The sequence below is a fragment of the Neurospora hispaniola genome (genome assembly GCF_033458365.1).
Source record: "Neurospora hispaniola strain FGSC 10403 chromosome Unknown B0T23scaffold_1, whole genome shotgun sequence".
Taxonomy (NCBI): Eukaryota; Fungi; Ascomycota; class Sordariomycetes; order Sordariales; family Sordariaceae; genus Neurospora; species Neurospora hispaniola.
Window position 1 is genome coordinate 5,483,346 of NW_026944406.1, and position 27,472 is coordinate 5,510,817.

Below are 27,472 nucleotides of genomic sequence, written 5' to 3' on the forward strand. Positions count from 1 at the left end.
TTGCCAACGAAATCAACGTTTCTTATGATGAGCAGGGGAATCAAGTCATGGTTGGTAGAAGCTGAGAAAAGAACAGTTATCGAATTCTCCGTTGGATCTCGTACGCGGCATGTCGAAGGGTGAAGAATGGTGATGCTTTCTTCGATACTAGTGCCGTGAATAAGATTAAGAAAAAATTGCGTGAACGACGGTAGCAGAACTTGAAGGCTTGATTGGTCTTTCCAATCAGGTTTTGAAGCCACCCATTGCTCGACATTCCCATTATAACCCCTGGCACATTCCTCCCAAGAAAGGAAAATGGCCTTGGCCGCGCTGGTCAGGCAGGCGCTTTCAACCCCGCATCCAACATCGGCAGTCATACAGCATCTGAATTTCACCTTCCTCCTCAGCTTCAACCAAGATTCAAATCCCACGCACTGGCGCTATGCTCCTGAGCCAAAATCAGGCAGCTGCAACTGGAAATTGAGGGCTTGATATATGACTACCCCGGATCACTCGCTCACTTAAACAGAAAAATCGAAGGCGACAAGAAGCGCTCCTTCCGCCTGTCTGAGCGGCCGAGGTCTCTGTTCTCCAAAGTGTTCAAGCGAAGCCAAAGCAATCGGTCGAACGAATTCTCGGTAGGGACTTCTTCATCAACGCGAGCGGGAAAGGGCGGTTTGTCTCAGAGCAGTGACGATACCTCTGGCAGACTCTGCCCCCGATAGTTCTGGTCATTCCATGTGGAAAGATGATACCATCTCCAAAATCTCAAATTTAGGTGTAAGTCGATCTTTCGGGACTTTGAAGTCTAAAGTCAATAACCTGAGTGCTTGAGCTAGCCAGCATCCAAGTTCTGACGGAGTTTGTGGAATCTCCCAACTTCGATCATTTTCTGCTCATAACACTTATCTTGCCAGCCGCAAAGAAAATAACAATTTGTAAAATCCGACTTGTGACACACAATGAACCCGCAGTGAGAATTGTGTTGGGAATGTCCAGGACACCTGTAAGGATCCGAACTTTTTCCATGTAAGTTAATTTGAATGTATATGTGCAAACTGTAACAAGTGAGGACCAAGTGACCGAGGTAGAGGAACGATGTGATGTAATCTGCGTCTCTGTGTAAAGAGTTTTTCAAGAGCGCCATTTCCCATCCGAGTATATATCCCGGCCCTGTGAGATTGTGAGATGCCACGTGTGGACGGGCACGTTCAACATCTTGAATATTCCGCGATGTCGTGAACTTCACTGAATGGAGAGAGAAAGGGGGTATTGCACTAACGAACTTCATGCCAATTTTAATTTCGTCTGTCTGTATTTTCGATTTCAGAAGCTGCCACGGCGATTTGAATAAAACGCTACTTGGGAACATAAGCGAGGAGTTTCTGTCAGAACCTCCAAGTCATGTACACTTGGGAGATGGGAAGCATACAAGATACCACCACTTTACATATGCCACCATCCGCTATTGTTATAAAACTTCTCTATACTACTGTACTGTATCTCTCTCGCTACTCTAACGTGTTATGTTACAAGAGTCCTCTAAAAACGGAGATTATCTCGGTAGGAGCTCTCGACTGGCGAACAAGAATGAAACAAAGTATTTTTGATGGGGCTTGTCATGCCATCCGGCTTGTTGCCTCCCAAGTACAAGCAAAGAACTCCGAACGGCCTCCTCCGTAATTATGCATCTATCTGTAAATTTTTGTTTGTTGTGATCGTGTATCGGGCGTGCATGAGTAGACAAACTTTCCTACCCCAGGCCTATCATGCCATATAGAAAATCATCATCCAGAGACGCCCGTACTCATACTCTACTATGATGCGCAATGTGATGCAAACTCTCAAGCGCAGTCACCGTTTACGCAAGACAAATATCGAATCGTCGTCTTTTTAGTCACCAGTGTTCCGTAACTCCGTAAAATGATAATCGCCTACTAGGAGTTGGCAATGTTGTGGATGCTATTACCGCTTCTATTAGCCAACAGCGTCATCGTATAATATGACGAAAGAAACATACCTAATATCCTGCCTGTTCTCGGGGTTCTCCATGAGGGCAGGGGGTTCGGGGGTAGAAACCTTTATGTGTGTTAGTGACAGCCTCAACTGCGAGGTTCGTATTAGTGGAGGACCTACATTGACCGGGCCGCTATTGGCAACCAAGACCTTGTTGGTGCCGTTCACAACGGCGGCCTTCCGCTTCGTGCCACGGCTCTCGTTCAGGTGGTCGAAGTAACCTTCAGGGATGTCGGTCTGGTATTTGCCGCAGAACACACCCACTTCAAAGTCGGTGATCTTCTGGTGATCGGGAGAGGCCTCAGTACACGCCGCCTTAAGGTCGGCAAGATCCTGGTAAATAACATCATCGGCATTGATGTGCTTGGCGATGTCGCTTCTTGTCTTCTCGTGGGCGATGAGCTCCTGCGGAGAGGCGAGATCGATACCGTACTGGAAACGTGTTAGTGTTGATAGTCAAGTTTGCAGGTTGAAACGCGGACATACAATGTGGGGGTAAATGATGGGAGGAGCACAGCTGGCAAAGATAACCTTGCGGGCACCGGCCTCACGAGCCATGCTCACAATCTCCCTGCTGGTGGTTCCACGGACAATGGAGTCATCCACGAGCAGGACGACACGGTCCTTGAACTCGGACTCCATGGCGCTGAGCTTTCTCCGGACGCTCTTTTGCCTGGCCTTCTGACCGGGCAAGATGAAGGTGCGGTAGACGTAACGGTTCTTGACGAAACCGTTAGAGAAGGGTTTCCGAAGCTGCTCTGATACCACGGCAGCGGCAGTATTACTGGTCTCCGGGACGGGAATGATCACATCGATCTCCTTGACACCCTCCTCTCCAAGGATCTCCTTGACCTTGTTGGCAAGCTTCACGCCCATGTTCTGCCTGCTGCGGTGCACGGAGATTCCATCCATGATGGTATCCGGGCGGGCGAAGTAAACATACTCGAAGATATCGGGGGAGTAAGCCTTTTGCTCAACAACCTGGTGGAACTGAGGCTGCCCGTTCTTTTGGATGAACACGGCTTGTCCCGGGAGGATATCCTGAAAGTTGCTGAAGCCCAGCTGACGGAGAGCAATGCTCTCGGAAGCGAACATGTAGTCGATACCGCCTTCGAGGGTGCTGGAGGGCCGCGATCCCATAATGAGGGGGCGGATGCCGTATTGGTCACGGAAGGCGAAGATACCGAAGCCAGCAATCATAGCAGTGACGGCCCAGCCACCTTGGCACCTCTCGTACGTCTTCTTGAGGGCACTGAAGATGTCGTCGGTGTTGACACGGGCCTTGCCGGTCTCGTTCAGGGCGTTGGCAAAGACGTTGAGCATCAGCTCGCTGTCAGAGTCGGTGTTCACATGACGATGGGCCTCTTGGTCGAGATAGCTGCGCAGGGCGGGAGCGTTGATGAGGTTACCGTTGTGCGCGAAGCAGATGCCGTAGGGCGAGTTGACGTAAAAAGGCTGGCTCTCGGCGCTCTATGGGTGATCTATTAGCCAAACGGTGATTCAGAAGGCATATGGACGTAGGATGGATGTTGACAATATGTAGGGTCTCTCAAACTGAACGGGCGAAATGCACAGAAAATAGCTCGGCCTTTGAGACCAAGTGCTGGGTCGGAGATGAGAGGGGACGGATACATACAGAGCTAGTTCCGGCAGTCGGGTAACGAAGATGGGCAATGCCCATGTAGCCGGGAAGGTCTACCGTGCGCTTGCCATCGTCAAAGACCTTGGAGGCCATGCCATTGCCCTTGCACTGAAAGATTCTACCTCCAGAACCACAGGTCGCGATACCACAGGCATCTTGACCACGGTGTTGAAGATAGTACAAGCTCTCGTGCAAATCGGCAGAGGCGTCCGACGCATCGGTATCCGCGAGGATAAGGGCGAGAATACCACACATTTTGCTGGATCGTATGGAACAAACAATACGAGTATGATCGGCTCGACGGTCGGATGGAAGGATTCGATGAAGTTAGGTCGTGAAACTGGACCGCGAAGGTAGAGGTATGACTCTAAAGTGGATATCGATTAGGACCTGACCCGTGGTCCCTCCGTGGTTGACAAAGTATTGGGGTGGGTGCCGAGAGATGGAATAAGACTCGGAGCTGGGAAAAATAAAAAAATAAGAAGGAAAAAAAAAGACAAGACAATTTCGTTATCGATGATTCGCCGAAGTCGCTTCGGTTTCGTTTCGGGTTTCGGTTCTTCGTCTGCTGCCAGGACTACCAGCCGGGCCGGAGACGGGGCGTGAGTGATGGGCGATAAGTAGTCCTAAAACTGCGAACTTGCGAGCACCACAGACGATCCGCGAGAGATCAAGTGTGGCAAGCGGAGCCTCAGAAAAAAAACCAAAAAAGAGGGCAGAACAAGGGGACACAGGGGAAGTCGTCTGGAGAATCGTAAATGCTGGGAGATGCCGGCCTCTACATAGCGTAGAGCAAGTGTCCAGACACGGGATTCCATGCAAAAGTCCCGACCGACCACCCACTGTCGCCTAGGAGGGGCACGAGGAGGAAAGAAAAAGTTTTAGTGGAGTCGTACCGCCTCGACTAAAATGCGGGGCAAGCCTATCCACCTGGAGTCTCTTATCGGGACTTTATCCATTGGTCAATGCCAGGTCTTCAGGAGCCACTTCCTCCCCTGGCGGCTTTAGCTTCCGCACCGACGCCGATGCTCGGCCTAGCCCGATCAGGGAGCTCCGTCTGAGCAGCCATCGACAAATAAGTTCCCGTGCTCGTGATGCTCGCTTTCTGATACCCTCATTCCCGGTTGAACATGGTTGATGTGGAAGGTCGAACTTGGAGGTTGACGGTCTGGACCATTAATGGCCAAAGATCAACAGCGGCAGGACCATGTCCCGGGACTCGACCCGAACACATGGTTCACCAGCCTTGTACAAAAAGATTTATCCTGAATATGCGTTTCGATCCCATCACGGGATGGCTGGTCGTCTGCTGTGGCATGTGATACAGACCATGGTTTAGTCCTATAAAGCCGGAACACGGAAGAGGGGGAACTGTGCTGCTGATGATATTGCTTGGATATCTGGCATTCTCCCTTGACGAATTATGCAGGCCAGAAGCGATGTCTTTCAACATGTCAGTGCATTATTACCCAGTACAGTACTTGAACTATCAAGCTGGTGGTACTTGACGTTGCAACCGGTTGTGAGTTCCGAGCAAAGGGACACAAGCAGTCAAATGACTACATGAAGCGGAACTGGTACGGGTACCACTTCCACGTGAACCGAATAAGTCGAGTCGGACAGCATCTGTCGATCAAGTGGCCTGTGGACTTTTTAAAGGATTTGGGGGGAAGCCATTTGATAAAGTTGAACCTGTATCATCGTCATAGGTGCTTAATTTCATGGCAAGATGCCGTCGAGAACCTGCTACAGTGAATATGAGGGAGGGTGACAGTATTTTTTTGATTATGAGTTTACCCAGATTCAACTGGCGAAGGAAGAAAAGACCACATGAAAGAGAGTTGTGGAGATAATGAGTTCAAAGAAGAACGAGTCCAGGCAAGCGGCCTCAAAGACTCGAAGTCCGGAGATGATAAGGAGAGGAAGAGGAACAAAAAGACTTGGTTGCGCAAGGATGAATGATATGAAGTTGAAGGGTTGCAAAAGAAAAGAGAAAAGAAAAAATTAAAGTCGACCATCCTGGGACTCGAACCCAGAGCCTTTACCACCGGAAAGTAACGCGCTACCGTTGCGCCAAACGGCCATTGTTGAAGTTTTTGGGTGGATGTACAGCCTATAGTCTCAACTCCACTGTCCTCCACGCAATGCATATGCCGGTAGCAGACGGAAGCATCCCAACACGCCGCATAACCAGCCAACTTGAACCAAATGATAATAAGGACCAACCTCAATCTTCCCGTCGACACACTCACACATCACCATGAGCCTCCCACACTGCCACCACCACACTCTGCACAATACAACCACATGAATCCTTGTCCACCTTCTGCATCATGATTGATCAACAACGGAAAACAGCCGCGTACCAAAGTTTGAAGAAGCCTCACTTCGCCTGAGCGTCAGCATCGTCAGAATTCCGTGCCCCGTTGGCGCTTCGTGCGCCCGTCTGATTTGGCTAGGTTTACAGCCTGCGCTGCCTGCTATTGAGCAGGTAGGTCGTCGATTGGAATTTGACGATGACACAGACGGACCTGGGCACACTCGGGTGGTTCTGAACTTGGTTTCTTGAGCTGGCCTTGTTGTTGCGCCTGGTGATGGTGTCAACCGAGAAGATTGGCATAGGAGAATATATCATTTAATATTCTCATTGGCTACCTGATGGGGGAAACTGGATGGTGAAGCTTATCACAGTGAGCTACCGACTGGCTTGACGCTTAAGGTCTTGACTCTCGAGGCATATTCACACGGATCAGGTTGAATTTCCTCATCACCAAAGGGCAACTTCAAGCTTCGAAGCCGAATATCACAATTTGGACTATCGGATCGCAATGCCCCTGAAACGGTGAAACCAATCCTCCGTCTCGGGATGCACAAACCGTCCGAGCAAGAGGCTTGTATCTTGGCACTCCGTAAAGGGCATCTCGATCTTTGCTAGAACAGCGGTTGCCTTGCCATATCTGGAGTCGACTGGAGCGGCAGTATACGAATCGGGGGTTTGATTCCCCCATCCCCGTCGGCCGTCATCCACGTTGCACTGCCCTCAAGGAGCTGACAGGCCGGGTCAGGTTGGGCGCGGCCCGGCGCCTTTGCAGAATGACAGGAAGTTGACCGTCTTGTTTCTTACCCTATCCATCCTTCTTTACACTACAATCCTGCGAATCCTTCCACTCTTGCCTGATATCTCTCGATTCCCTGGCTAATCATCGCTTCCATCCGGCAAGTTTCTTCGGGGACCTTCCGTTTCCGTTCACGTTCGGTGTTTTGGGCAATGGGCAAGGCTGGCTCTCTGCAAGGTGCTTCCGGCTTGTGAGCCATCCCTTTGACGGTGAAAATGAATCATTCTTGCCAAGATCCGGGAGTGGCCAATCGAACAACCTTATTTCATCCACCTTGTGTTTATTCAAGCAGAGGTGCACATCTGCGCCCACGCAGATACTCGCGAGCCACTAGTCAGACGGTCGATTTTGTAGACCTGACGAGTATCTCAAGTCCACCAGCTTTTGCAGAACTTTTGACATATCATCAATCAATCAATAGAATTACCATCCTCTTGCATAGAACGAAGGATCCCGAAATGCTTCTTGAGGGACGAATTTCTTTCTCAAACCTCAACACGACGGGCACAAATCTCATGATATTCGCGATCAACAATGCATTTCGATAACTCCATCACAACACCTCAAAAGACATTGCAGAATCGCTGTTATTATCAGCAAAACGAACACTTTTGTCATCGTCGATCTTTTACATGAACTTCCTAGCTAGCGTTGCTAGCTGCGTCAACAAAGCGCTAGTACACTACAACTGCAAGACCCTTCCGGTTTTGGCAAAAATGATACATTTTCACCATCAGAGGGATAGGATGTACGCAGTATCACGTTCAGGAAAAACGCAAAGTTCTGAATAAATAGTCTACTGCGGTACTGTATGTACTGTGATAAGATGCGCAAGTTGAACCCGTGGGTTGCGTTGCTGACGATCTCTGGCACTCGAGTTGCCATTCGGAGTCTCGAAGCTTTGCCTGTTGTACTGGTCCGTGCCCGGTACCTGACGGGAAGGTGAGACTTTTGCTCGCAACCACAGTACCGCATACCGTGAAGAACACTTCGTGCCGTCCAGAGCAGGGGTGCCATATTCAGCCTTCTTGTCACTTGTCAGCGCAAGGAGACCCACTTGGACGAAGACGGGAGAGTCCGAAACAGAAGATGGATGGATGGGAGCAAGGCATCTGAGCCTCGAAGTGTACGCGTTTTCTGATAGCTTGTGAGCAAAGCTCTTTCTTAGCCTTTCTTTTTTCTTCCTTTTCAAAAACGGGATTGTTGGAAAACGGCTTATATGGAACGCGGCCGGCCGCCTTTGCTCGGACTTTTGACTAGAAGCAAATTTTGTACTTTAATCTCCCGGATATCTCGGGGGCCGGCCTACCCACAGTTTTTCCAGTTTCTTTCTTTCGACGGCAAGCACCCTGAATTTCAGCTTGCAAAATCGTCGTTCTGCTTGTTTGATCTTTGACCTTTTTCTTTCATAACCATCGTAACTTTTCTACACTGCCCTAAAAGAGGACACCGAATCAGCAGGTCCTCTATACCGACACCTACATACCTGGCACCTGCACACCTTCAAGCCACTCTATCCGTGACTCCACATACCGCCGTCCCGGTCCCGTCCGGAAATAAGAAAAGTCATGAGCTCCAACAATACATCCGGGTCCGACATCCCGGATGGCATCAACCCGGACCTGTGGACTGCATGGATGGAACTGCGCAAAGAATGTTATCCGGACTTGATCGAAGGTGTCAACCCTAGTTACGGGTACCGACCAACGCTGGGAGCCGGCATTGCCTTTGATGTCCTCTTTGGCATTTGTGTCATCGGTCATCTCGTCCAGCTGATTCGGTTTCGGCAGTGGACGTCGGGGTTGATGATGGTCGGGGCTATCAGTGCGTATTATCCTTTTCCGTCTTGGTTTATTTGTTGCTGTCCGTCATTCATCACTGGTGCACTTACACATGTCATGTCAACTGGGCCATGGCGGTGGATCATGTTTCACTGGTCCCTGCATATCACCCACAAACCCCAAGTTCACCCAACTGTCAACAACTTACCCAATGAACACTCGGGGCAAAAACATCCAAACTAACATTACTTTTTTCAACAACAGCCGAAGCAATAGGCTGGGCAGGCCGCACCTGGTCCGCCAAGTGTCCCTACAACAACGACGCCTTCCTCATGCAAATCACCACCCTCATCATCGCCCCGACCTTCTTCGCCGCGGCCCTTTACGTTCTCCTCGGGATGCTCATCCGGATTCTCGGGCGCCAGACCAGCGTCCTCTCGGCCAAATGGTACGCCATCATCTTTTGCTCGTGCGACGTCATCTCGCTCGTCATCCAGGCCATCGGCGGCGGCATGGCGTCCGGCGAATCCAACAAAGAAGGCGGCGACACCAAGCCGGGGACGCACACCATGGTGGCGGGAATCGTGTTCCAACTGTTCACCATGACCGTGTTTGCCGTGCTGGTGCTGGATTTCCTGAGGAGGGTGTATGCGCTGGCCAAGGGCCGAAGGGATGGACGGGGGGGACTGACGAGAAACATGAAGCTGACGGTGCTGGCGCTGTTTGTGTCGTTTGTCATGATTTATATCAGGAGTGTGTACCGCACGGTCGAGTTGGCGCAGGGGTGGAGTGGGTATCTGATTACCCACGAGGGATACTTTATCGGGTTGGATGCGACGTTGATGGTCATTTCGGCGGGCATCTTCTTGGTGTTGGATCCAGCCGTGTTGTTGAGGCATGAGATGATCAAGGTTACTACGAATGGGAGCGGAAAGGAGGAGCAGGGCACGACCACGGGGAATGACTCGGAAGGGCAGGGTGGAGTGAGAGAATGAGCCTTTGAATCATGCATGCCCTGCAAGAGAGTTGTTTTAAGGGGAGCATGAAAGTTTCTTGGTTACCTCTAATGAAGTCACGGCAAGGAAAGAGGAAAAGGATATCGAGCGGGCGGCCAGCGAACAAACGCAACAACGGCTTTCTTTTTTTTCTTGAGCATACCTACCAACGCACATACACGGCATATATGTCAGTCATGAGAGATGATAGAGATACCTACATAATCTTCTTACCCATCTGTCGACTTGTTTCTTGCACAGATGGCTGGATGGGGTGATGGGCTCCTGTTATTTTGTGGATGTGAAGACACTTGCATCGTATGCGTCAGGGGAAGACGGCACAACAGCGAATCCGGGACGGCTGCCATGCAAGAAGTCGGCCATACATGCTTGTGCTTCAGGGCATCGCCACGATCTTGAAAAGTTTTCTGCGTTCGCCACGTCTCACGAGTGCACACGGCAAAGAAAAACAGCAGTGATCACGTGTATGACAACTGGACTTGATTGCGCTTCAGCTGTCGGCCATGAAGAATTCGAAATGACGGAAAGAAAAGGTGACGTTGTGGATTAAAATGGAAAGCACACCTTAACGAAGTGAGCGATAGGAGGCATGCGGGGAAGGAGCTCGTCGAGCTCGTCTCTTGAACGCGCCTTCATTGCTGAAGACTGTTTGGCTTTGTTTGGAAATACACAGCAATGAACGTTGACACACTAACGTTTACTAGCAAACGGTAGCTGGCCTAATGCAAACGGAAAGCCTGGGGCCGACCGCCTCCAAATTCTATCGTGACTACCTTGGCGGGATTTTCCCGCAACCTCTTTTTTCTCAACGAACTCGACTTGACTACACCACCCTCTCCAACGATTGATACCGCAAATGTTGCGCTCCAACAACTTCGAGACTCCTGGTATCTCGTGCAAAGACCCAAGTTCCTCACAAACGCTTGGCTCGTGTTCTTATTGACCCGTCTTCTGACCAGCGCCCATGACCCGGCAGCTGAGTTGTCAAGGCTTCTGGACAGATTCCTCAGCCTTTTATCCTCTCGCCATTGCCAGATACGGTTGTGGTCCGAGAAACCGTCCGCCAGTTATCTTGTCGTGACTAGGAGTCTCTTCTTGTGCTTGTGCCCAAGTTCCGTCTCCAAACCCATGAGAGTGTTGAAACCAGGAAGCACTACTCTCATATTCCTTGAACTCCTTGTACTCAAGGAGAAGGATGGAAGGTACAGGTCACTGGGCTTCTCCGAAGCGAATTGTGTTGTTCAAAATTCCCTGTCTCCCGATGGCTCCACGTCCCGCCTGAAGCCATTCGACATGTCAGCTCAGTTTCTCCCAGCCTTAGTGAGTAGAGCTAAGAACATACATTCCTCCGCAGAAGGCAAATGATTGAGTGAGCTTCGTTAGCTACCTTAGTGCTGTTCTGCAACCATGTTGTGTCTTGTGCCTGCATCGCCGGCCAATGTTCCCAGGTAGTCCGGCGAGGACCGATCAAGATGGGACATTTCCCCACGAAAGAACTTTACGAGTTCCTCCATCTCTTCCAGGTATTCGTTTCCTCCGAGCCCCTTTCCCGTCTCCAGATCATCTCTTTCTGCTATCAACGCTTTATTTCACCAGCTGATTAAGCGCGAGTTTCCACTTGCATGATCTCAAGTATATTGACTTTCTTCACCTAGAGTTCTCTGGCTCAAACCATACTATTGCCTTGAACCCAGCTTACAAGGGCCAATCCGTAGGTCCGTCTCCACGCTCTTCATGATCCGGACATCAAAATTGTTATCCGGCCTTCCATCTACAGCGAAAGAAAAGCCTCTCCTCCCTTTCACGGCACGCAAGAAGCAGAGAATTCAAGTGCGGACATTGATCAGCCACTGTTTATATCGAAGAGTAATACTATGGACTATCGCAGTACTTGCCCTTTCGGCGATAACTCTCTCGAGAAGTGGTGTCTCCATAACACATGGCGAAGCCCCCGAGATCAAAGCCCACAAAGAAACCCGGATAGAGACACAAACACAAGCCCAGGTCGATGAGGAGGAGAACGCAGCCACATTTATGTTCTTGCTGGCAGATGCGTATGAGAAGAGGAAGATGAAGGAGGAAACAAATTTGCCTCAATGGCTGCGTTTCAGGCGGTAAGTGGAAATGGCAGTGATTTATCCCCAACTTCACATCAATACTAACATACACTACTTAGCCTTGATGGCTTCTTTCATGGTCTCAAGACTCTAGTGCCAGTAGAAAACCACAAGCCAGAATACCCAAATAGGGATGACCAGCACAAAACTTCACCTTTCACAGTCAGCCTCTCAAGAACACACACTCCCACGCCGTATGTCCCACAGCCGGACTACAAGTCATCCAGATATGTGAGCAAGTATCACGATGTCAAGCCGTGTTACCTCGACAAAGAGGAGACAATACCGGTTCCCATTGTCCTTGCGTACAACGGTCTTCCACAGGGGCTACCGGAGCCTGTCATCGGTTCACACAAGCTCTTTGGCTTGAGGGATGATGTTTGTTTCGACAGATTCGGCAGATATGGGCCATATGGTTTAGGCTACAGCTATGACGATGGCGGCCTGGATGTGGGAATGGATACCGAGAAAAACGGAAGCGACATTGTGTGGGCCAAAACAGGCAAGATTGACTACAGCAACGTCGATTGGGGTGACGCTCAGAGCCGGTGTCTCGAAGTCAATAAAGAGCGGTTCGGCGAAGCTCCCAGTAACACCGCAAGTGCTCCTACGGGAGAAATGGAGAAGGATCAAAAGCAAGTTTTCCAGCAACATAAGCGCAAAAAGATTGCCCGCACGGCGATTGTAGTGCGGTTGTATGTCGGATTTCCCTGGACGGAACACGCAGTCCTCAACTTCCGTGCAATGATTTCCGAGGTTTCGCTACAATCAGGAGGCGAGTACACGGTACACTTCCTCCTTCATGTTCTGGACAATGACGAGCCCATCTGGGCAGATCCGAAGGCTGTCCAAAAGGTGTTGGATGATAACGTGCCCCCGGAATTCCACAGTCTGTGTACGTTGTGGTCGGAAGACCAAATGCGTCTCTACTATCCCGGTCCTTTCGCCCGGTCGTTCACCAACCCAAGCTTTAGCAGCATCCACGGCGTCTACCGCAGTGCTCATTTCCCGCTCCAACATTTTGCCCAGGCACACCCAGAGTACGACCACTTCTGGAACTGGGAGATGGACATGCGGTGGATAGGTAATTACTACGAGCTCTTTGATCGTCTCGGCATTTGGGCCAAGAAACAGTCTCGTCACGAGATGTGGGAGCGTTCCGAGCGATACTACATCCCGCACTATCACGGCAGCTGGGACAACTTTACCCAACTCGTCCACAACCAGACTGTTGCCAGTGGCCATGGCCCGGTTATGGGTCCCGTCCACTATCCCGGACGCTTGAGACTCCGTTCGGAGAAGCGTGGCGTGTCCTTCCTCCCCCCAACCTGCCCCAAGAACGCTGTCACTATTGTGAACCCGCGTCCATATGCGAACCGACCACCAAAGGCACAGGCACAAGCACAAGCACATCGTCACCACCATCATCACCCACCTCGCGCGGGCTCCCCCGACGACGACCTCGAAGCCATTACAACCACCACGACCTCGCCCCCCGAAGATGTCACAACCTGCGGCATCGACGAAGACGCCGACCTCATCACCCTCAACCCCATTTTCGACGCCGACTCCTCCGGCTGGGTCTATCACCTCGACATAACCGGCTACGACCGCTCCCACCCCCCTCCGCCGCGGCGCGCCTCCATCATCACCGCCTCCCGCCTCTCCCGCCGTTTACTGAACGTGATGCACGAAGAAACCCACCGGTTCCACCACGTCATGTTCACCGAGATGTTCCCGGCCACCATGGCCCTCCACCACGGTCTTAAAGCCGTCTATGCGCCCCATCCAGTATACCTGGACCGCCAATGGGATCTCGAAGCCATTGATCGGACGTTCAACGGCGGACGCGACCATACCACCAGCGGCAAAGGAAGTCCGTATCAGTACCAGAATGAGTACCATCATAAGGGGAGCACGTGGTATTATGATGCGCAGTTTGCGGGGACGGTTTGGAGACGGTGGCTTGGGTACGCGCAGGTGGAGGGGCCGGCGGGAGGGGAGAAGGGGGAGAAGGCAACGAGTAGTGGGGAGACGGGCGGGAGGTTGAGGGGTGGTAGGAAGGAGGAGGAGGAGGGGACGGGGAGGATGTGTTTGAGGAGTATGTTGGTGCATCCCATCAAGTGGGAGGATCCGGGGGAGTTGGCTTGGGGGAAATGAGTGGTGGTGGTGGTGGGTTGTGGAGGGTGAGGCAGAGACCCAACATGATGGTTGATTGGATGGGTAGTTAGGTAGGTTGATGGGTAATCGGGTTGGATGGGTGTGTGTGTTGTATGAGAGGCTCTCCGGGATGCTCGGTACCGGTGGTCTGGTTGTTATGTGGGATCAGGTGTAAAGGTAAAAAGGGATCAGGCCTTGGGAGTCTAGAACTCTACGGCATACGAGCTATGTATAACTAGTAATACTTACGACTGTTATTCCTTTGATATACTAGCATTTAGGCGGCAATGCTTGGTTTCAGCTTTTGTCGCAATGTAGACTATATAGTATATGGGCATAGCCCAAAGAGGTGGATGGTAGCTACACTACAAATACGACGCCGAAAATATTAGGTCGAGATGACCATGGTGATTCACATTATGAAGCTGTTTCGTGATTGTTTTCAAGGTTGATTTGTGTTCTCTGCTGTGTATCGGAGTCAGCGATCCTTCCACAGAGCACAAAACCGATCTGGTTACTGGAGGTGAAGTCGGGCTGGAGTAGCGAAGCCGGACATCACGTCAACCGAACTCGCCGTCGGGGCTTCTCGTATGTAAATTGGAGATTGTCCCCATTGAGCACAACTGAACCCGACGATTTAAGTCCCAGCTTACGATATGTGGGTGGTGTGTATGTATGGTGGGTGTGGTGTGTGTGTCACCCCACGCTACATGGTACATCCCACATCCATACATAGTAGATACACCCATCACACGAACTTTTCGGGGGATCGGGGAGATGGATGTGCCACCCACTCCTCGACGCCGCCTCAGACAGGCATCCTTCTTTTCGCTTCTTGCCGCATGGAGGATGGGCACGGGACTCGAATGTTTTTTTTTTTTTTTTTTTTTTTTAATTCGGTCATGGTTGATTTGATTCCCGAATCTGGAGATGGATGGATGGGATGGATAGAGATTTCGGGGCGAGAGTGTTTACCTATTTTGGTTTTGGGATGAGTTAGTAGAGGTAGTATGTACAGAAAAGTACCTATCGAGTGCGGTAAACGACAAGGTGGTTTTCTCGTCATTTATTTGGTACTGTGCCCTACCTCTATAATTTTCGAGTGGGCTCGCTTGGGTTCACGACTTCAAGTGCTTGGCCCTCACAGCACTATTACCTGTGCGAAAATATTTTCTTCACCATATCAACCAATTTGTACGGGCCGTTAAATAGTGTTCACTAGTTCGTATGAATGATCTTCCCGAGGCCGTCGTCGTTCCCTCCCTCGTTGGCGCCCGAATGCTACAGTATCACAGTACATCTCTTCAACAGTGTGGTACGTACCGTAGTAGAATCGGCTAGTATCGCTATCGGCCTGCAGATGGGAATGGAACGTCGTCATAGTGGAACCCTTTTTTCTTTCGCCCAGGGCTACGTTGTTAAGCTTTTTTGTTGCGTATCCGCTGGCAGTCTGCTCCATCACCGATTGCTTACCTCTGGTACAGAACCCACCGCGATTCGGTCCGGGTCTTGTAGTCATCCACTGTTTTAACCCTAGGAAGTTTATCTGGGTGTGACGACATTTGTTGTTTCGGATTTGAACGGATTTTAAGAACAAAAGAAATTGGGGTTTGCGGTTGTTGCTCGATGCTTTGGTGATGGGATTCAACTGAAAAAATTGGCAGGTAGGAGCACATAAGCAGACGTTTGTCAAAGGGGTGTCAAAGTAAGGAACTGACAAATGTCCAGTTGACTTCCCTTTGTCAGTTGTCAGTGTATACGCACAACGGTTGACCCGTTGGCCAATTGCTGCTTCCTGGATTGACCAATGGCGACGGGCTGGAAGTAAAATGTCGACGAACATCAACACCACGCATCAGCTCACAGGCCTTTTGCACAGAACCCCAAACACCCTTCATGTGCAAGTGTCCGTGTGTGAGTTTGCTGGACTTGTCAAATGATGTTTTGCCACAGTGATCCTTTTAAGGGTCCCCACCACCGCCGGCCGATCTGATTGGAAATACCGAGCAGGGAGGGCAGAGGAGGGGCAGCTTGCAACGCTGTGATTGCTGCGTTGGAATTCTTGGGAATGCTTTCGCTTTTGTGTTGTTGCACATCGTGGACGAATGAACCTCCAAGACATTTCTGCAGAATTGCTTCAAAAGGGTCAGCCGTCTGAGCCTCACAACGTCGTTCATCTATTGTTCTTTACACAGCATTTCCCCCAAACCTGACAAAGAGCGAAGGGAAATCATGACCAATCATAAACAGCTCGACCCCGAACGAAGAAGATTGCATCGGGTCACCTAACTTGGGACTACAACAAGGTACCGGTACCGGTGCCTTCCTGCTGGCATCCTGGCTGAGGCGCTGGGTCGGGATCAAACTCCGTTATCACGTTCGCTATCACAGCACTTCTCAGAACAGAAACGGGAACCCATAAACTTGAAGATGGGGCTGCAACTCGTTGTTCTTTGCGTGTCGGATCATTTCCACAGACACTACTTCTGGCCATGAATAGTTTCATTCCAGCTGGGTCAACACCAGCCTCATCTGCACCCTCGTGCTTTTCTCGTGCTGGGCTCAAGCCCCCCATCAACATCAATGTTTCCATCAATGTTCTGGTCTGGAGAACCCGGTACCATACCTTCGTTGTCTCAAAGTACCAGCCCACCCGTGCACATCCCGCTTTCCATCGCCAGGGTTGTGTATGTTCCCATTCTCTTAACCCTGGTCCCCCCATCGCATCACGGGTCCGCGTGACCGCATCGCCGGAGTGGGCGCCATGGTACCAATTTCCTCCCGGGCCACTGTATTACGGCACCAGAAACAGAAGAGAGACAGGGAATTTCCCGTCCGGTCTTTTTTTTTTTTTTTTTTTTTTTTTTTTTTTTTGCCTGGAGGGTGTCTCCCGTCTGGTGTGGACTGCAAAAAGCAACGCGAAGCTAGAGGTACCGCGGGCGGTATCTGGTACTGGAGGTGCGACCCGCTTCAGCCGCCGTGCCCGCTGGAACCAGACAGACACCCTCCATCTCAACCCTCCGGCCCAAGTACCTACACCGGCACCATTCACCTAATAAAGTGAGATTAAGCCATCCCCATAGTTCAATTTCCCCTTCACTTGTCTGTTGGCTTCGTTTGTTTGGATCTCATCTCTTCTCTTGCCCTGTATATATATACTATCTTTTCCAAACTGAAGCCCAACTTTGAAAGCTATCTACAAAGTCCTCGTTGTTTCCTGGAAGGGAACCGAAGAAACCCAAAAGCCGTCCCGCTTTTTCCTCCTTGGGCAGTACCTCACTGACCCCGGTACCTCCTGGAGACCTGACGTAGCGTCACGTCGTGGCCCGCCCTGTCCGGCCTGCCCTCCCCTCCTCCTTGCCAACCTCACCCAACAACAAATCGACTCACCTAAAGAAAAAGGATTGTCTGCTTCCAAAGCCCAATTAATTCCATCGAGCACCTATACAACAAACGACGACTTTGTCCGACTCACAAAGCCTTATCTCTTTCCCTCTCGCTTCAAACAAAGACATCTTCAACATCGAACCCCCACGTCTTGACTGTTCTCCGCATCACGAAACAAACAAACATTTTCAGGAGACAAACAAGATGACTTCCCAGCCTTCTTCCGGCAAAGGCCGGGGTCGCAACCTCTCGATCGACGAGTACAATGTCTATGACGACGCGAAGACATACTATACTACTGAGGACCGCCATCACAACCACCGCGCTGGAGCCAGAACTCGCACCTACTCTCAGGTAAGCACTCCCCGAGCCAGGATTGTCACGCTTGGGCGAGCATCCACTGATTCCGCCGCCTACAGAACAGCTTGTTCAAGCAGTTTGAACGTCTAGGCCTTCAGAAGGAGCCCTACCGCAGAGGCAGCCATGGTACGAAGATAACCACTTGCCGGCGAACGATTCCGTGCAAAACATGCTGATAAGACGTTTGACAGACGAGTCAACGATCCCCCAATCCCGCCGATTCCTTATCCAGGTCGAGCCCACGCTGCAGAGTCTGCAATCGCAGGAGGACACGGATGGCAACATGCAGATCACCATCGAGGACAACGGGCCAAAGGTACGGAGAAACGCCATCAAGGGGTTAGAAGTTGCAGTTGGTATTACACAGCGCTAACATGGTGTAACCCCCAGGTCCTATCCCTCAGAACCGCTGCATCCAATGGCTACAATCGATTCGACATCCGTGGCACTTACATGCTCTCCAATCTTCTCCAGGAGCTCTACCTCGCCAAGGAATACGGTCGCAAGCAGATTATCCTCGATGAGGCCAGACTCAACGAGAACCCCGTGAACCGACTATCGCGACTGATCAAAGACCACTTCTGGGAGGGTCTAACACGCCGCATTGATGCTTCCAGCATTGAAATCGCTGCGCGGGATCCCAAGGACTGGACTGACGATCCCCGACCCCGCATCTACATTCCCAGAGGAGCACCGGAACAACACGAGTATTATACCAAGGTGGCGTTGGACAGACCTGAGCTTCGCCTGGATGTTCAATATCTTCCCGAGAAGATTACCCCCGAGATTGTTCGGGACATGAACGCCAAGCCTGGCCTGCTGGCTGTAGATATGGAAGAAGTGGTTGATCCCAAGACCGGTGAGAAGACGCTACGCGGCCGCCCTTTCGTGGTGCCCGGAGGTCGCTTCAACGAGCTGTACGGATGGGACAGCTACATGGAGTCTCTCGGGTTGCTGGTCAACGACAGGGTTGATCTGGCCAAGGCCATGGTGCAAAACTTTTGTTTCTGCATCAAACACTACGGCAAGATCCTCAACGCTACTCGTTCCTACTACCTTTGCCGATCGCAGCCCCCCTTCCTAACGGATATGACTCTGCGCGTCTACGACAAGATCAAGCATGAACCGGGTGCGCTTGAATTCCTTCGCCAATCTCTGTTGGCCGCCATCAAGGAATACTATAGCGTCTGGACAGCTGAGCCTCGCCTTGACCCTGTGACTGGTCTCTCCAGGTACCGCCCTGAAGGCCTTGGCGTCCCTCCCGAGACCGAGGCTGGCCACTTCATCCATATTCTTGAGCCCTATGCCAAGAAGCACAACATGAGCTTTGACGAGTTTGTATACGCTTACAACCACGGCGAGATCAAGGAGCCCACGCTCGACGACTACTTCATGCACGACAGAGCTGTTCGTGAGTCCGGCCACGATACCACATACCGCTTCGAAGGTATCTGCGCTGATCTGGCCACCATCGATCTCAATTCGCTCCTGTTCAAGTATGAGACCGACATTGCGCGTACAATTCGCAACGTCTTCCACGACAAGTTTGAGGTGCCGGATGACTGGCTCGCTACCAACAACCCCGCTGCTAGCAAGCTTGAGACATCGGCAATGTGGGATCGTCGTGCCAAGCGCAGAAAGCTGGCCATTGACAAGTACCTGTGGAACGAAGAGGCGGGCATGTACTTCGACTACAACACGGCCACGCGCAAGCAGTGCAACTATGAAAGTGCCACCACTTTCTGGGCCCTGTGGGCGGGTGTCAGCAACCCCAAGCAGGCAGCTGCCATGGTGACCAAGGCCTTGCCCAAGTTGGAGGCTTTTGGTGGTCTGCTTTCTGGAACAAAGGAGTCTCGTGGTGAGATTGGTCTAGAGCGCCCTAACCGTCAATGGGATTACCCTTACGGCTGGGCGCCACAGCAAATTCTTGCTTGGACAGGTCTCTACCGGTACGGCTTTAACGAGGAAGCTGAGCGCCTGGCCTACAAATGGCTGTTTATGATTACCAAGGCGTTTGTGGACTTCAATGGCGTCGTGGTAGAAAAATATGATGTGACGAGGCCCATTGACCCACATAGAGTTGATGCCGAGTACGGCAACCAAGGGTTGGATTTCAAGGGAGTTGCCAAAGAAGGGTAAGTTTGTTTACTGCTATGTCTTCGAGAGAAAGACAATCACTGACATGATGAACGCAGTTTCGGATGGGTCAACGCCAGTTATGTCTACGGCCTGCAGATCGTTAACGCGCATATGCGCCGTGCGCTCGGTACTCTGACTCCCTACGAAACCTTTATGAAGGCCGTCGAGGAGAATCGGAACAAGGCGCTCTCTGAGCTCGTTTGATCTGGTTTCGGCTACCCTATTTTCAACGGCACGGTTATCTTTCCATCGAAGCGTCTATTAGCCTGCAGCCTTTTGGCTTTCGCAATTTCCATTATTCGGCGTTTAGGTTTCGTATTGACTGCTGGCGCGGCTTTTTCCATCATGTTACATAGTCAGATCGGTTCTTGACAAGGGGGAGCGACGAACAGGATGTAGATTAGAGAAGTCACTATCGAGAAAGAAAAGGTACCATGATGGTATATGCATACTACTGGGTGTTGCTGAGGGAGAAGACTGAAAAGCACGCGAGCTGTGTTGCTCATGTTTTGCCGTAAGGGCTGCAAACATTCCAAGAGACGGACCTCGACCTGAACGGTCAGTTAGTAGTAGTAGTATAGATAGGCAAATCACTACCTGATGAAAGAACTGACCTAACGTGAATTGGCTCGTCGTAACCGGACGGATGTCAGTGAGCCTGTCAAGAAATGTTTACAGCCAGGCTCCCGCAAGACAAACCAACGAAGATCGCGCGTGCGCTAACCATCAAAATCATGGCATTGCCGAAGCCATCAAGACAACTTCTTGTTTCGCGTATCTTACTAAGTCACCCGATCTCGCCTGTCCTTACATAGGTACATATATCTTAGCTCCAACTTGAACTACTTGTACAAACGTATGGGCACTGCTTTATAACCATGTCAAGACACCCATTTCATCTCTCCCAGGACACTCCTTCGACACACTTCACCTCCTGTCTTGACAGGTACCCCTCTTCGCCACTTGAACCCCACGCTCTTCCTTTTTTTTTTTTTTTTTTTTTTTTTTTTTTTTTTTTTTTTTTTTTTTTTTTTTTTTATTGCTCCCGACGAATGCCGTATAGTAGAGTTTGATGACGATAAGATGTGGTTGTCGAGATCAGAGATGAGTGAAACTTGGGTACGTCAACAGGATAGGATGGATGACATTTGCGAGTTCACATCAATGACCGCGTTGACTGTCGAGACTCTGGGGAAGAAAAAGATTGGGGATATTATGATACAGGGTCCTGGGATATAGGAGTAAGGGAAAATGAAATGGCTCGAGGAATTTTGATATCCCTCTTTGTTTTATTTGTTTTGTTTTCTTTCCTCATGAGGCGAGGCGTGCGGATAGGCAACGGTGCCCCTTATCGTTTGACATTGATGCTTTGTGGTCCAAGGTTTTGGGAACTGTTCTTGTTGCTTAAAATTCAGCTAGCAAAGACGAAATCGTATGAACTAGTAGTGTACTGTACAGTGCAGTCATATTGCGAGTATGTCTGAGGAGAGAACAAAGGGAACTCGATTCAGATAAATGGGTGGACGCTCAGTTTGGTTGGGATTCGTTGCAAGCCATATCGGACAGTTGTGTGGAAGTCGTGGTCCAGCTTGATAGATCTATTTAATCCCATTTTATCCCTGGCGGTATTTATTTCCCTCTCTCCCGGGTGCTCTTTCTTTCTGTGGGCATCCAGAAAGAGATATACTCCATTCGTCGCCTGTTCTTGACGTCTACACAGACAGTCCCGCCTGTGATGAGCCACGTGACGGCATGAAGGTGAAAGACCACCAAAATCCTTGGAGAACATGATAGACGGTACCTGTGAGATAGTCTGTAGTGTTGCAGCACTCCTGTTCAGTGCGAGAACACCTTCTCCTCTCTGGCAACAGGAAAGCGCTCCGGCACTGGCGGTCATCATACACAATCGCATCCAGGCCTTCCGTGTCAAGAGGCGCAACACGGACTTGTTGGAAGGTCTAAACCTCGGGCTTATCAGGTTCCAGTAAAGGTCCTGCCAGTGGAAAGATGGGGTCCCATTCCGATAAGTTGAAATGTTCGGTTCATGAATCAAGTGCGAAAGAATGAGCGATAACTCCGATGACGGTTGCACCTGCCTCCGACAGCCGTAGGCAAATCATGATTTAGGAAGAGACACTTGTTGTCAGAAATTGGTTATTCGATCTTCCAACATCTTAACTTCGGTAGACATCCCAACCTTTCAAAGGCGCTGAATCACCGAGTGGCATAGGCGATTTCCCCGAGTTCTTCGCTTCACTCACAACGGCACCACCTCTTGGATACCCTCATTCTGCTCTAGCAGCCCACGACAGACACTCGTCCAGCTTGCGACGCCCCTTCAGCAGACAGGTTCTTGATTATCCTTCCCAATGACAGTGTGCTGCAGAAAATCGCCACACGTGAAAACCAGGTGCGTAAAGCCAAAGCACTCATGATTCCGCCACATAAAATGTGTCGATCTGGTGCCTGCTGCATGTACATGTAGGGCAGAGCCACTTCTACGAACTTTCTGATGCTCTGGAAAACCCCCAATCCTAACCATGAAGCAGTTACGCCATGCTGACTACTCGTACTGAATTTGGATAGGTGAGGTATGAGGCGAGTAAACCTGCCCTAGCCGCGACTTCAACCTCTGGACCAACGAGCCATAGAGTAATGAGTTTGAGGACGCGTATCTAAATTACTTGGAGGGGACAAGCATGGCAGAGAGAGCCTGATTGACGGGCCGATGCTGGTATTGCTTTGGTTCCATACCGGTAACCTGGAAGCTGGGCTGTACACTCAAGAGACCATTGCATGAGCAGCATGCATACATGAGGGCTCCAGGGCATGGAAACGAAAAGAAGAGGGCACCGACAGGACTCAGAAACAAGTTTAAAAGAGAACAATCAGACCATGTCATCAATTTCAGCCACAGCAATCAAACCAACTACCATACAATCATATCAACAACCCTGATCACGGCACAGTCCTCTGGGGGTTACGCAACTTAGGAACTCACAGCGGAGACAAACCTTGGGATCGGCACAAGCGCAAAACACACACCGTCGGCAACGTTGCCAAGTTCAGTGACAAAGGCAGCATTGGCGTCAGGACTTCAGTCCACCAAGAAGATAGTAACAGCTATTCTCTCTTGACCGAAACTTATCAACTCGAGTATCAGCATCCACGAATCCACCCCCTCCTCGTTCTAGGGTCATGGACTGTCACTTGGACCTTCAATCCTCAGCCGCCTGCCACTCGCGGCCCCCCGCTGTATGATATCTCGACCTCTCAGTTAGATGTGCTGAACCTGTGCACACTGTCCATAAGAAAACTGGCTCGAGGACCTTTATCGACACTTTCGTTAATTTCGTTCAAGTCCATGTATTGAACCGCAACTACCATTCATCGAACCATCCACTGTATACGACTCGAGATCCAACACGCTCTACTCGCTCATCAGCATTCCCTTCAGGCGCAGAACTCCATCTTTTCTATTCTATTCCAAGAATACTCGACATCGCTGGATAGTGAGACCGCAGCATCCCCTCTCGAGCTAACCGGCAAAGAGCGTCCCTCAACGATTCAGCCAACAGAGCAACTGAACATCCTTATTAGAGTCACAAACTATACTCGCATTCTTTCAACACTGGTCCAAGAGCCATTCACTTCTTCGTTGGGCATAATCAACATGTCTGACCACAGCAACCTTCACTCAGCCCTGCTGACCCCTTCGGCTATGCTGGCCTCCCAACCCGGGCTACTACCCGCGGCCGAGGTATACCCCGCGACCCAGATTTTCTCATCAACCTCCCCCTTCCTTCCAGTTTACGTCCAGAAACCAGCAATTCTCCCATGTGACCGACCGGAGCCTATCCCCATTGACCAATACCGATTCGACACCCTCTCACTCTACAACCCCAACGATCGCCGGTCACCCGCCGAGCAATGGCGAATGCTACCCCGTCCCATTGACATCAAGCGTGGCATGACCTATGAGCTAACCTTCGGGAACGCCATCATGCTATATTCATGGATCAAGGGGGTTTCCAAGCCGGCGAGTAGAACAAACATGTATCACGACGCTCGGCGAAAGGAGGAGGAACTAAAGAACGGATCCATTACGTCCTTGATTGCGTCAAAGTTCAACAAGAGCTTGGAGAAGGAGACTGCGAGGCTCCGTCCTATGATCCTTGCTGAAATGCAAATGAAGAACTGTTGCTTCTCGTGCCTGGTGCATAATAGGGGAAAGCCCTGCCATCACCCATACCCCCAGCGTCCGACGGAAGCGGTGAATTGGCAGGGTGGATTCCAAATTGAACACGGAGAGAGACTCAACCATTTCCAGAGAGGACAAAGCAGCATGGCAAGATCAGGAGCACAACAACCCACTCCACAAGCCACACCCGCCATAAGAACAGTCGGGAGCATGAATGCCGTTGAAGACCGGCTGATCACAAATTGGAATCGAACCGAAGGTGATTTGCTTGCCCGGATCTCCTCCGTTGCATTTCATAGCATCATCGCCAGCGGGGGTCAAGAAACTCGAGATCTAGAGCAAGTATTGTCTTGTATCGACGACTTCGTCATGAGAGCAAAGCACCGGTTCGATGGGATCCGGTCTCTTTCGTCGGCCTTTTGCACTGCCGTGCTTACCTCGAGCGGCAACACAAGAACCCCAGCCCCAAGCCCATGCTTGAACTCACTTGGAAACATCAAAAACTTCACATGGGCCCTCATAGAACGCCTAATGATCGGCCTTCTCAGAATTCTGGTCCCCTTGTTCACCATCCACCCAGACATGGGCACAACAGAAGCGTTGCTAATGCTTCGCATCGAGGGGTGTAAGCGGGGTTGGATCCCCTTCCTCACGGAGGTGTTCAGGGTTGCTTTTGGTGGGAAGGATGGGGCTGAGTGCAGGTATCTTTGTACTCGTGCTCAGAACCGAGGGTTGTGGGAGTTTTGGAGGATGGTGCTGACGGGGAATCGGTGGGCAATTGATGCGATTGCGGATCCGAGAACTGTCTCCAACGGGCTCAGTACCTCTAGCCTCAAGGTTTATTTGATGCCTATGGGGTGGGATGGAAAGGGGTGGGAAGGATTGCGGTCTCCGCTCACCAGCGGGAAGCGTGCGTGGTTCCGGATAGATGGCGTCTATCGGATGATCTGTGAAATGCACATGCAAATCAAGACGCTCACGTTGGAAAGCCGGCGAAGAGAAAGTCAAAGGAGCCAGCAGTCGGGTGGCTCTTTTAGCAACCACAGCAACAGCAACAGCCGCCCTCCTCCTCCTCCTTGGCCCAACTCATCTCAAATGGGACCCATGGCGATCGCTGTCAACTACGGCCAACAACCACAGCAAAATGGAACTGGCTATGGGGGTATGTACGCTTCGCCTCCGGGCCTTCTGTCGAACGGGCACAACTCTCATCTCACTCCGGCCAATGGTTACGGCCACGCAAGTGGAAGTGGAAGTCAGAAAAGACGGCGAGAGGAAGTTCAAAAACTTGTTGCATCAGCACCCGCCGCCAAACGGGCGAAAATCTTCCATACTCCGGCCACCTCCCATACTCCGGCCACCTCCCATACTTCGGCCACCTCCCCTACTCCGGCCACCTTCCATAATCCGGCCACCTCCCATACTCCGGCCACCTTCCATACCTTCCATCCTTCGGCCACCTTCCATAATCCGGCCCATGGTTACGTTCATGCAAGTGGAAGTGGAAGTCAGAAAAGACGTCGAGAGGAAGGCGGACAAGAAGCATGTGCATCAGCACCCGCCGCCAAACGGATGAAACCCTTCCCCAATCGAGGCTAATAGCGGCCCATGGAAAAAGTCGGAAAGGGCATCTACTCTTGGTGGAAGAATTGATGTCAGTGACTGGCGCTTTCGTGTTTGTCACGGAATGGTCTCCAACTATGTCCTGGCTCCTAGTAGAGGACAAGGACGTAAACTGACTAAAGCTAACAATTTCAGGGACGGTTTCTCACCATCATTTCAACTTTGATCCGAATAGCAACTATCTTTGAATACCGAGGGGAAGTCAGAACAACGACGGCATGGGGCCGACAGGGCGCTGCTGCGACAACGAAGCGGAGGGTTTTCACCTGGCTACGGCACGGGTTTTCCCACCGACTACCAGTAAGAAGAGAAGCGACACCGCATACCCACCGGATAGGCTATGCAAATAGCCTAGCTAGCGTTCATAAGACCAATATTAATAACTCTTCTTGAGCATTTGGAAGCGTTTAGTTTGAAATCCTACATGCCATACTTTGTTTTCGCCCCTTACTTCATTTATAACATATGACGTATTATGATCCATCAAAAAAAGAAAAAAGGTAAAACTACTGTCCCGACTGTGTCCCGGTCAGTTGTTCACTCCTCGCTTACGCTCATCCCCCGCCACCATCATTTGTTTACATTCAGTCTATTACCCCTGAACAACGTCTTGGCGTAAGATCAACAAAAGTGAAAGGGACCATGAACACGGGCGAAATGGGACGGGACAGGACGAAACGAAGGAGTGGGAATGGTCCGAGCGGTCATCTGGTTGAGTCGAGTGCGTCACGGGTCGTGACTGAGTTATTTCACTGCTTGCTACTCATTGCATGCATGCAGTATCCAACAAAGTAACTTGCTGGATTTCATGCGACCAGGACAGGTTTAGACTAGGCAACGAAGAACGTATGTACTGTGAGTATGCGCATGATCGATGTGTAAACAAGTTGTTGCTCCCGCAAAGACTCGGGGCATAGCTCTTCAACTTCCAGGGAAACCAGGCATAATCAGATATACATATGCCCGATTATGTGGATTTTATGCCTTCAAAAAGAGTGGGGGAGACGTGTTGCTATCCTAAAGCACTGTAAATTGGATTCCTCAAAAGCTCTGCCTTTTCCCACCTATTTCTTCAAGGGAGCTGGAGGGTAGGGACATTCAGAATCACCATCTTGCATAGAAATCTTAGTAGGCATAAATATTGCAGTGTGCTTGCAGACCCTGCGGAAGTTGAAAAGCTTTGCCCCGAGTCTTTGCGGTACTTACTTACTTACTTACTTACTTGACTCGGTACTTGGACTTTGTGAACTTCATGGACAACTGAAAGTGAAAGTGTGTGTTGCAACAGCTGAGACGACTGAACTGAGTGACGACTGACGAAGCTTGGTACGTAAGGTAGCGTAGCTGCTATCGGACCTGATCAGGTAGTAGAGTATGGAAACTACCTGACTCTGCTTGATGATCCGTCTGATTCAAGTCCTCGCTTGCAAGTGCCTAGGTACACTGACCCTTACGGTATCCCTATCTAGGCACCTAGTCAGTCATGGTCACGTCCGAATACTCCTTCCGCTGCAGTGTCCAAGGACCGACGAAGTGATTAGAATTATTCCAATCATCGTGACATGCCTTGCCGTCTGCGGATGATCAGGTATCTAGACAGTGATTTGGAAGGAGCCAAGTACCATTATTCTGATTGATGGACTCCTGTGAGTGAGCAGCACTCTTTAATATAGCTAATCTCATCGGTCTATTACCCCTTTAAACAGATTCAGGAAGGAACACGTCGCTTTTTCCACCTTCAGATTAAGGATCACTGAGTGTCTTTGGGCCTTGATCGTTCGGTGACAGTCTTCCGTTGTCCGAGTCCGTCATCGTTGGCACGTTCAGATGGAGAAGCATCAAGGTGAGCTCCGTTCCCCAAATCCAAGTTCATCTGTTCAGAGTTTCTCGACGTGCGTAGGGAGGTGATGTCGCTCGACTTCACGTTTCGCG

General features: G+C 50.7%; 5 protein-coding genes and 1 non-coding gene across 6 annotated transcripts; 4 read left to right on the top strand and 2 right to left on the bottom strand.

Moving 5' to 3' along the window:
- Positions 1-1,919: 1,919 nt before the first annotated feature.
- Positions 1,920-3,895, bottom strand: B0T23DRAFT_307358 (putative amidophosphoribosyltransferase; the record flags this gene model as incomplete). Its single annotated transcript, XM_062834415.1, has 5 exons — positions 1,920-1,944; positions 2,003-2,061; positions 2,119-2,430; positions 2,485-3,468; positions 3,635-3,895. The coding sequence occupies 5 exons, from the start codon at positions 3,893-3,895 to the stop codon at positions 1,920-1,922; spliced, it is 1,641 nt and encodes a 546-aa protein (XP_062697767.1).
- A 1,756-nt stretch (positions 3,896-5,651) lies between these two features.
- B0T23DRAFT_t38 lies at positions 5,652-5,723 on the bottom strand. The gene has a single exon. It is a non-coding gene; the product is annotated as a tRNA-Arg (tRNA).
- A 2,515-nt stretch (positions 5,724-8,238) lies between these two features.
- B0T23DRAFT_35930 (RTA1 like protein-domain-containing protein) lies at positions 8,239-9,671 on the top strand. Its single transcript, XM_062836221.1, has 2 exons — positions 8,239-8,580; positions 8,802-9,671. Exons 1-2 carry the CDS (start codon positions 8,325-8,327, stop codon positions 9,530-9,532), a joined length of 987 nt encoding a protein of 328 aa, XP_062697768.1. The 5' UTR covers positions 8,239-8,324; the 3' UTR covers positions 9,533-9,671.
- Positions 9,672-10,846: 1,175 nt separating this feature from the next.
- Positions 10,847-13,830, top strand: B0T23DRAFT_401613 (uncharacterized protein; the record flags this gene model as incomplete). The annotated part of the gene is made up of 4 exons (XM_062838597.1): positions 10,847-10,873; positions 11,187-11,268; positions 11,442-11,667; positions 11,730-13,830. 4 exons carry the CDS (start codon positions 10,847-10,849, stop codon positions 13,828-13,830), a joined length of 2,436 nt encoding a protein of 811 aa, XP_062697769.1.
- A 3,328-nt stretch (positions 13,831-17,158) lies between these two features.
- Positions 17,159-19,992, top strand: B0T23DRAFT_36032 (neutral trehalase). Its single transcript, XM_062836257.1, has 5 exons — positions 17,159-17,571; positions 17,637-17,703; positions 17,769-17,893; positions 17,968-19,712; positions 19,773-19,992. The coding sequence occupies exons 1-5, from the start codon at positions 17,422-17,424 to the stop codon at positions 19,918-19,920; spliced, it is 2,235 nt and encodes a 744-aa protein (XP_062697770.1). The 5' UTR covers positions 17,159-17,421; the 3' UTR covers positions 19,921-19,992.
- Positions 19,993-23,389: 3,397 nt separating this feature from the next.
- B0T23DRAFT_435544 (uncharacterized protein) lies at positions 23,390-25,519 on the top strand (the record flags this gene model as incomplete). The annotated part of the gene is made up of 1 exon (XM_062840535.1): positions 23,390-25,519. One exon carries the CDS (start codon positions 23,390-23,392, stop codon positions 25,514-25,516), a length of 2,127 nt encoding a protein of 708 aa, XP_062697771.1.
- Between the last annotated feature and the right edge of the window lie 1,953 nt (positions 25,520-27,472).

What these genes read in the sequence shown, in the direction of transcription:
- B0T23DRAFT_35930 (XM_062836221.1), top strand. Translation starts at nt 8,325, where the DNA reads ATGAGCTCCAACAATACATCCGGGTCCGACATCCCGGATGGCATCAAC. An exon ending in GATGATGGTCGGGGCTATCA is followed by an intron (nt 8,581 to 8,801) that starts GTGCGTATTATC and finishes TTTCAACAACAG; the next exon opens with CCGAAGCAATAGGCTGGGCA.
- B0T23DRAFT_36032 (XM_062836257.1), top strand. Translation starts at nt 17,422, where the DNA reads ATGACTTCCCAGCCTTCTTCCGGCAAAGGCCGGGGTCGCAACCTCTCG. An exon ending in TCGAGGACAACGGGCCAAAG is followed by an intron (nt 17,894 to 17,967) that starts GTACGGAGAAAC and finishes TGTAACCCCCAG; the next exon opens with GTCCTATCCCTCAGAACCGC. An exon ending in AAGGGAGTTGCCAAAGAAGG is followed by an intron (nt 19,713 to 19,772) that starts GTAAGTTTGTTT and finishes TGATGAACGCAG; the next exon opens with TTTCGGATGGGTCAACGCCA.